Source organism: Notolepis coatsorum, assembly GCF_963971535.1.
Source record: "Notolepis coatsorum genome assembly, chromosome: 13".
NCBI lineage: Eukaryota > Metazoa > Chordata > Actinopteri > Aulopiformes > Paralepididae > Notolepis > Notolepis coatsorum.
Window position 1 is genome coordinate 22,475,603 of NC_140177.1, and position 9,743 is coordinate 22,485,345.

Sequence of the window (9,743 nt, forward strand, 5' to 3'; positions counted from 1 at the left end):
GGTGAATTAGCATAACTGGAAAACGTCTTCAGAGGAAAATGGGGTTCCTGGAAGACCGTTTGAAGCTAGAAAGCTATCCTGAAAATCTTCACAGTGCGTCAGAATGATTTTGTTTTGATGACATAAGATATAATTAATAATTACAAGCATTATATCAATTGTAAATATGTTTTGTAAACTAAGTGCAGGCTCTGCTAATGTAAACTCACCAAACACCTTTAGTGCACCTTAAATACACTGCAAAAATAAATCTTTAAGTTGCTATAGATAACATTCAGCCACTAAATGTCATGACTAGAGAACCTGCATGTCATTTATCCAATCAGGTGCATTCCATGTGGGGAATTGGGAAGTAGGGTAGGATACATTTATCAATTTAAAGGTGCTAAACGTACGCACTACCATGAGAAAACACTGCATCTCAATATGTGGAGTGAAACTGTGGAACAGTCTTAATGTGGTGTTAAAGCAATGTCCAAACATGAGACAATTCAAACTGATGTATAAGGAAATTATGTTCACAAGGTACAGGGATGAAGAAGGGACTTGATATTCACAGGTGTTTACATTTTTATTTTGTTTCTATTTTATTTTATTTTATACATATATAGTTTTTGTTTTTTTGTTTTGCATATATAGATATATATATATATATTTTTTTTCTTTTCTTTTTTATGTTTAAAATAGTACACTCATTTGAGTAGTGGAAAAGGGGTAGGATTAAATAAGTGTATACTTCTTCCTACTCCTTTTCGAACATGCAGATTGAGTTGTTTTTCTTTTTTTGTTATTGTTTGTTGTATTCATTACATGTTCGAAATAAAGACTTCAAATAGAAACAAATAGAAATACATGCCTGCAAGTAAACAACTAAATGTTTGGACCCACCAACATTTTTTAAATGATAAATGAATTAATCAATCATTTATTTTCGGGGGAAAAGCAATACTTTAAAGGGGAACTATCTTATAAATGGCCGTTTCCAGTGTTTAGCATTGTTTTCTAGCTATGTGGGTTTATATTAATGGGGTCTATGTCTCTAATTCTCATTTTGGCGCATTCTTCCAATTCACATCTCACAATATTCTCCCTCACTGAATTGAGTCATCTGAAACTTAGCGTATGTTTGACGTCAAACAATTCTCATCTGCATAATAACGCCCACCCCCTCTATGTTTGTTGCCATCAGGTGCACACACTATGGTTGGAGCCACTGCCCACAATCTACCTTTATTTAGTGCAGACCGCAAGGAAGGAAATGCAGTGAGTTAGCCTAATGTTAGCCTAACGTAAATAGTATGAGCAAAACACGCAGGACATGTGCTGCTCCCGAAATGCTCCCGCTGTTTCTATGTGCAGTGAAAAGTGAAAGTGCTTTGCATCCTAGACTAGTAGTCATTCATTTACATGGTAAACTAATGTTAGCGGCTAGCTAGCTAAATAGCCACGCTGATGATGACAGAGAGAGAACACGGTGGGGGCTATCGGGGGAGGGAGCCATCAGAGACAGAGAGAGAGAACATTGAGCTAGCACGGGTGGGGGCTCTCGGGGGAGGGAGCCGTCTCTGTGTGCGCGCAGCAATACATTTTTTTATTAAAAAATTTAGGTTCACTTTGACGATAGTAGAGTAGTATGGGCGGAGCTACAGGTGGGGGTCTGTCACTCAAATCGCATTCCGAGTATGGGCGGAGCCCAGCCACAAACAGCTTGAAATCTTGAGGTGGGAAAATGCTGCTTTAGAGCAGTGGTTCCCAAAGTTGGGGTCGCGACCCAAAGGTGGGCCGCGAGCAGCCACGGATGGGCCGCGAGATGATTTAAAAAAAAAAAAAAAAAAAAAAACATTTTTTTTATTTTTTATTTTTATAATTTTTTATTTTTTTATTTATTTATTTTTTGTCAGGCCACTGAACTTAGAAGCAGGCCAGGACAGTGTTTCTAGTTGTATTCTAAAATTATATTCTATTGTATTCTAAAATGTGACTATATGGTTTTATATTAACTTAATAAATAAACAAAAACGAAAAATCTACTTATTTCAACGAACATTTCAAACTAAATAACAGATTATGCACATAAAACGCTGAAAACAACCGAAGCAACAATAGTATTTTAATGAGGCTATTATTATTATCATTATTATTTTGCAACAAGTTAGCCCTCTCATAAATAGCACATATAAATGAATAACTAACTTGAACTAACTTAATAGGATTGAAGTGATATTTGGCTTAAAAAATCGGTCGCCTGACAAAAAAAAAAAAAAAAAAAGCCAGACGATGTGCATTGGGCCGCGGCTCTCTGACGCCTTATTTTCTGGGCCCCGGCCTGAAAAGTTTGGGAACCCCTGCTTTAGAGTACTTTATTAGAAATACAAAACAATGAATTTTTTTGAAAAAAAACGTACAGATGTGTTCCATAGACTCACAGGAATTGTGTCAAATTGCCCAAATAGTGAAAGAAACAGTAAGATAGTTCCCCTTTAATTCGGCCGCAATGAGCCGCAATGCTAACCTAGTTTTAGTTAGTGATTTTCTCTTTTTTTTTCAAAAACCCCTACCTTATCAGAGAAAGAGAAATCAATATTATTCAAGCCTGTGTGAATCATAGCTGCCTTTAAAACCCATTCATTCCCTCAGGCCGTGGGAGACGGAGGAAACCGCCCTCCCTAACCTGGGCAGGGAAATGACGACACACATGTAGAAGTCCATCATCTCTGTCGTGTGGATGTACTTCAGTGATTGGTTAGTTTGTGCATCGCAGCGTACGGGCTCAGTACTTTACCATGAGCTCTACACCGGCAGGCACCACGATGGGTCTGAAGGAGAGGGAGTGAGGGCAGATGGGGGTGACCATGATGGCTGGCACGTTTGGGTGGATCATGGAGGCTCCCGCTGCCGCTGCGTACGCAGTGCTTCCTGTGGGGGTGGAGACGATCACACCTGGGGAGGGAGGAGAGAGAGAGGACAAGAGAAGAAAGGGGGAGGGAGGAGGAGAGAGAGGACAGGAGAAGAAAGGGGGAGGGAGGAGAGAGAGGACAAGATAAGAAAGGGGGAGGGAGGAGGAGAGAGGACAAGATAAGAAAGGGGGAGGGAGGAGGAGAGGACAAGATAAGAAAGAGGGAGGAGAGAGAGAGAGGACAATAGAAGAAAGGGGGAGGGAGGAGAGAGGACAAGAGAAGAAAGGGAGGGAGGAGGAGAGAGAGGACAAGATAAGAAAGGGGGAGGGAGGAGAGAGAGGACAAGAGAAGAAAGGGAGAGGGAGGAGAGAGAGGACAAGAGAAGAAAGGGAGAGGGAAGAGGAGGGGACAAGAGAAGAAAGGGGGAGGGAGGAGGAGAGAGGACAAGAGAAGAAAGGGGGAGGGAGGAGGAGAGGGGACAAGAGAAGAAAGGGGGAAGGAGGAGAGGGGACAAGAGAATAAAGGGGGAGGGAGGAGGAGAGAGAGAGGACAAGAGAGTCATGTGTGTACAGGGAGTTGCCTGCTCTCACCACCTGGGGTCTGCCCGTCAGGAAGTCCAAGACCCACTGGCAGAGGTCATAGTTCAAGCCCAGGTCCCCGAGGTTGGCTATGAGTTTGGAGGGGACTATGGTATTGAAGATATGAGGTGAAAAAGGCCATCAATGCATTGCGACGTGACAAGGCAGCAGGGCCAGATGACATTCCAGCAGAAGCTTTAAAAGCAGACGTTGAAACCTCAGCCACCATGCTACACCAGCTGATCAAAAGGATCTGGGAGAAAGAAGGAAATGTACCAACAGACTGGAAGGACGGGCGCATTGCTATTATACCCAAGAAAGGAGACCTTAAGAACTGCAACAACTATCGTGGGATTATGTTGCTCTCAACACCAGGCAAAGTGTTCAACCGCATTATCAGACATCAGACAGACTGCGAAAAGGGGTCGATGATGAACTGAGAGAAAACCAAGCCGGTTTCAGGAACGGTAGATTGTGCAGTGACCAAATTGCCACCCTCAGGATCATCATCGAGCAATCCATAGAATGGCACGCACCTGTCTATGTCAATTTCATAGATTTTGAAAAGGCATTCGATAGTGTAGACCGCGAGCTGCTTTGGAAACTCATGGCACACTATGGAATCCCTAAAAAATACATCAGCATAATCAAGAACATGTATCAGGACATGAAATGCCAAGTGTTACATAACGGATGTGCACAAGAACACTTCAAAGTGCTCACCGGCGTGAAAGAGGGCTGCCTACTTTCCCCCTTCCTCTTCCTCCTATGCATCGACTGGATCATGAGGCAAACCACAACCAATAAAAAGACTGGCATCCAGTGGAGTCTAACGGAGCACCTCGAAGACCTGGACTTTGCGGATGACATCGCACTACTCTCACACAACCATCAACAGATGCAAGACAAACCCCAGCTGCTAGAAACAACTGCAGCTGGACTTGGGCTCAAAATAAATTGACAAAAAACTCAAGTAATCAGAGTCAATAATAAAAGCACAAACCCCATAACCATCGGGGGCCAGACACTGGAAGAGGTTGACAAATTCACATACTTGGGTAGTGTTATAGCTGTTGATGGCAGGACTGAGGAAGACGTAACGGCAAGAATAGGAAAAGCAAGAGCAACATTCAACATGTTAAACAAGATATGGAAAACCCGAAACATCAAACTCAACACCAAGCTCAAAATCCAATGTCAAATCCATTCTGCTATATGGCTCTGAAACCTGGAAAACCACCACTAACATCAACAATAAACTGCAGACCTTCATCAACCATTGTCTGAGACATATCCTCAGGATCTTCTGGCCAAACACAATCGCCAACATCAAGCTGTGGGAATGCACCAAGCAAGAATCAGTGGAGGTCCAGCTGACCAGGAGAAAATGGAGCTGGATTGGGCACACACTTCGAAGACACAAAACCGCAATAACCAAACAGGCATTAACCTGGAACCCACAAGGCAAGCGAGGCAGAGGAAGACCCAAAAACACCCTGAGAAGAGACACTGAGCAGGAACTCAAGACAAGGGGACTGACGTGGAAACAGCTGGAGAGGATGGCGCAAGACAGATGGGGTGGAAACTTTTCATCAATGGCCTATGTTCCTAAAGGAATAAAAGGCCTAAGTAAGTAAGTAATGGTATTGAATGCTGAGCTGTAGTCGATGAATAGCATTCTCACATAGTTCCCCTGCCTCTTGTCCAGGTGTGAAGCTGCTGTGTGCAGCACATGGGCTATGGCGTCCTCCGTGGACCTGTTGGGGCGGTATGCAAATTGCAGGGGGTCCAGGTTGATGGGGAGGGAGGAGCAGATGTAGCCCTTTACTAGCTTCTCAAAGCACTTCATGGCTATGGAGGTGAGAGCTACAGGGCGGTAGTCGTTGAGGCAAGCAGGCTTGGATTTTTTAGGTACAGGGATAATAGTGGACTTCTTCAGACAGGTGGGGATGACAGCCTGTTCCAAGGACAGGTTAAATATGTCAGTGAATACCGGGGCCAGTTGGTCGGCACAGACTTTTAGGACGCGGCCGGGGATGCCGTCCGGTCCTGCTGCCTTCCTGATATTCACTTTCTTAAAGGTCCTCCTCACCTCATGTTCTGTTACCCTGAACACTGAGTCTCCATCAGCAGACCCCCCCACCCCATCCATTGCAGTGGCTTGTAGGCTGGTGTTGTTATTCCCAGCCTCAAACCTCGCATAGAAGGTATTGAGATAATTTGCTAAGGAGATGTCACTGTTCAGTTTGAGGGAGGTGCCTTTGTAGTCTGGCCGGTCGTTCATACTAACACAATTGGCAGTGTTAGAGGGTGGGAAAGCCGGTGGGTGGGGATTTGACGTTGTGGACAGCGACTCCTAAAGGTCGGTTTGGTGACGCCGGTGCGACGGAAGCAGGAAGTGACGGGGGCAGCGTGAGCCACCCACGCGTTACTCCTCGCCACAGAGTTCTAGCTGCTGCGGTGAAAAGATGCGACAGGCTGCCTCCTCGTGTACCGGAGGGGACACGTGATGCAAGGCTTCTGTCCTCACTACAACCGACCAGTGGGAGGCATAGTCTAGCAACGTTCAAGACAGGGGAGGGAAGAATTGGATATACGAAATTGGGATGGGAGAAAAAAAGAAAATGGGGAGAAAAAGTGGATAAAAAAAAGCACTTTAGCCAAGCCGTCTTACCGTCTCCCTGTACTGAGGTGATGAGACGGCCGTCCAGGTACAGGTCCACGTTGGACAGGTAGGACGAGGGTCCTCGGTCCACTACCACCTCATTCAACACCTGCAGAGACCACAATAAAAACACAACAAACCTCATTCAACACCTGCAGAGACCACAATAAAAACACAACAAACCTCATTCAACACCTGCAGAGACCACAATAAAAACACAACAAACCTCATTCAACACCTGCAGAGACCACAATAAAAACACAACAAACCTCATTCAACACATGCAGAGACAGGAACACAAAAACACAGCCTTCTGTACAATTCCAAATGTCTAATTCAATATGATACTGGTTCTCAAAGTGAAAAATCTTTATTTTCACTAATCATTTCTTAAATCAACACAATGAAAGAATATATATGAATGGTTATGTTGACCGGTTTCACTTTCCACACCTGTTTCAGAATCAACTAAATCTCTCATAACAGATAGATTGATTGGTTGAAAAACTTTATTAAATGGCTGCTTTTTTTTGGCTGCTTTTTTTTATATATAGCGCTTTTATCCAAAGCGCTTTACAATTTGTTACTCACATTTTACCCATTCACTCACACATTCACACACCGACGGCAGAGGCAACCATGCAAGGTGCCAACCTGCTCATCGGGAGCAATTAGGGGTTAAGTGTCTTGCTCAAGGACACATCGACACGCTGCCCGGGAGGAGCGGGAATCGAACCGGGAACCTCCGGATTGCCAGACGACTGCTCTACCTCTCGAGCCACTGTCGCCCCTTATTAACAGATTGCAGAATGGGTACAATACAGGATACAATGCTAAACACTGGAAAAGGCAATTTATAATGCATGGGACCTTTAACAGATTGCAGAATGGATACAATACAGGATACAATGCTAAACACTGGAAAAGGCCATTTATAATGCATGGGACCTTTAACAGATTGCAGAATGGGTACAATACAGTACGGCTCAATACAAACAATTGTTAAGGGGATGCAGACCAGAAAAAGACTTTCGTCTTGCTTACATCAGGGTCCCCCATTTTCAATTCATCAAGACATTTATGACATACATGACACAGATATACAGTACTGTTTCATCAATACATTTATGATATACAAGACATATACACAATATACAGTACTGTTTAAGAGAAAGAGATCTTAAAAGAAAAATATATACATTCGAAGTGGAAGAAACTGTGTGTGGGTGGGTGATTTGGACAATTACCGGGGCCAGTTTCTAATTGCAGCCTCTTTGAGAGCAATTATGTTGTGGCATAATTGCGAAACCTGTTGTTTAGTCCCTTGTTTGAGAGAGAGAGAGAGAGAGAGAGAGAGAGAGAGAGAGAGAGAGAGAGAGAGAGAGAGAGAGAGAGAGAGAGAGAGAGAGAGAGAGAGAGAGAGAGAGAGAGTGGGGGTGGCTGTCAATTGGAGAAGAGAGAGAGAGACAGACAGACAGACAGCGATCGAGAGAGAGAGACAGAGAGAGTGGGGGTGGCTGTCAATCAGGGAGGAGAGAGAGAGAGAGACAGACAGACAGACAGCGATCAAGAGAGAGACAGAGAGAGTGGGGGTGGCTGTCAATCAGGGAAGAGAGAGAGACAGAGATTTTTTGATTTTATAAAAAATACTTTATTTATATACTAATACTACAAAGTGATGCAACAATACAATCAAATAAATACTTTACATCTAAAAAAAAAAAAAAAAAAAACATGCAATTTTTAAACTGCAAACTCCAAACAACCATATTCCTAAGGTTGGTATAAATGGTTGGTGCTCACGTAGGGGACAACGATGCTGAATTTGAATTATATTACCATGTGAATTTTCCCCTGTGAAAAGCTTTCTAAGTGATCCAAGGTTCTGGGTGCATCAGAGAGAGAGACACCGGAAAGGCACTGTGGAACTGCAGTTCTGAGAAGAACGTCTCTAGATTCACCTTTCCCTGTGTGGTGCTACACAGCAGGCCTGTGTGTGTGTGGCAGGCTGCAGTCAAATCCTTTCCTGTGGAGAATTAGGGCCGACTCATCAGATGGCCCTCCTCCTTCAGCCTTGTCTTGTATGCTCCTAAGGTTCACCAGGTGTATATCACAGGGCAGAGAGGATGCCAGGGGCTGAAAGGAGAGCAGGGGGACTGAGATGCACTCTGGACTGACAGCCATGGGCAGGAGAGGGTGATTTAAATAGAGGGAGGTAATATGGCTCAACAGGGACGGGGAGCTGACTGGACCGGCTTTCTCCTCCTCTTCCCTCTCTCCTCTACCAGCAGTCTGAATGAGCTAGTAGTCAGTTTGTTATCTGTGACTCCCTGTCCAAGGCCTCTGTTGTCATCCTGGTTCAGACGCCGATCCAATATCACCTCCAGCTCCCCGGTGTGGAGACTGGCAGCCCCCAGGGACTGCCCAGAGAGCAGGCTGAGTCGTGAGCTCGAGTCCTGGATGTAACCCATGCTGGTCATAGGGTAGAAGTTAGCCTGCAATGGCAGCTTGGCCATCGTCCTCCGAGGCTGGATCTGGAAGCCGTTGAGGTCGGTGTAGAACGTGTCTCTGCTGCTGATGTCCGAGCTGATCCTCTTGGCCAGCTCCTTGTAGAACTCTCCTCTGATGTCTACTAGGTTAGTGAGCTCCACAGACATACCTTCTAAACCTTGAACATGGTAGAGGTGCTGGTAACAGGAAATGATGTCAGAGAAAACATCCCCCCTGGTGACTCTGATGAGAGGTTTGCTGGAGGAGTAGGGCGTGGCCTTCCCATCGGGCATGAACAGATACGCTCCACTCTTGTCTCTGCTGGACGTGGTTCCGTACCACAGGAACTGGACCTCGACTTTGTGTTCCGACCCGCCCTCCAGAAGCTGAAAACTCTCCATAAGCCCAGTCTTCACAGAGCTCCATATCTGTATATGAGTATTCTTGATGATCTTGATGATGTTTCAGCCTCCTGGCCCTGGTGGCGGGACACCTTGAAATGTTCAGAACTAAGTGACAGCTCACCAGTCCCGTCATGTTGTAAAAAGTCATATTCTGCTTCCTGGGTGATGCCTGACAGCGCCTCACTGAGATGATAGATAGACATACCTAAAACTGGGACTTGGGCTAGGAAAGGCAGTGAGGTCAGGGAGCAAAGAGCTCTTTCCCTCATGTCCCTTGCCCCATTCAAATTTAAAGTGGCCACTCTAAAACTACTGCTCATTAGAAATAAAGAGTAAACCACCCATGTGAACAATGTAACCAAAACAACAAAACTATACTGAGTCCTCCCCATCATCTTCTTTTTTGAGGTCCAGCTTAACCTTCTGTACAATTTTCCTCAACCTGTATATATGACACAATGAACATCTCCCTATCTGGAAAGAACTTTCCTACTTCTACACCCTTCCTGTTTTTTTGTTGTCTGTAGAAACATTCTCATTTCACACATTCCATAGGAAGATTTAGCTTTTGCATCTAAAGATGCATCACTCCCCCAACCATCAGACTCATCTCCAGAGCTTTCATCCGACCCTGTACCCTCCTGTGTACTCTGTGTACTACTGTTTACTTTTTTCACATCCGCTTTCTTAGCTTGAGAGCTTGTCAAAA

The 9,743-nt window shown here is 44.7% G+C and overlaps 1 protein-coding gene across 1 annotated transcript in view; it reads right to left on the reverse strand.

The window, feature by feature from the left end:
• The window catches only part of nadkb (NAD kinase b), a gene marked incomplete at its 3' end in the record, with an annotated part of 48,523 nt that overhangs the window by 1,823 nt on the left and 36,957 nt on the right, over positions 1-9,743 (reverse strand). Inside the window, exons 9-10 of the mRNA XM_084327998.1 lie at positions 6,150-6,249; positions 2,783-2,940 (exon numbers count right to left, since the gene is read on the reverse strand). Of these exons, the coding sequence (XP_084184124.1) occupies positions 2,783-2,940; positions 6,150-6,249 (258 nt within the window). The remainder of the gene's footprint in view (positions 1-2,782; positions 2,941-6,149; positions 6,250-9,743) is intronic.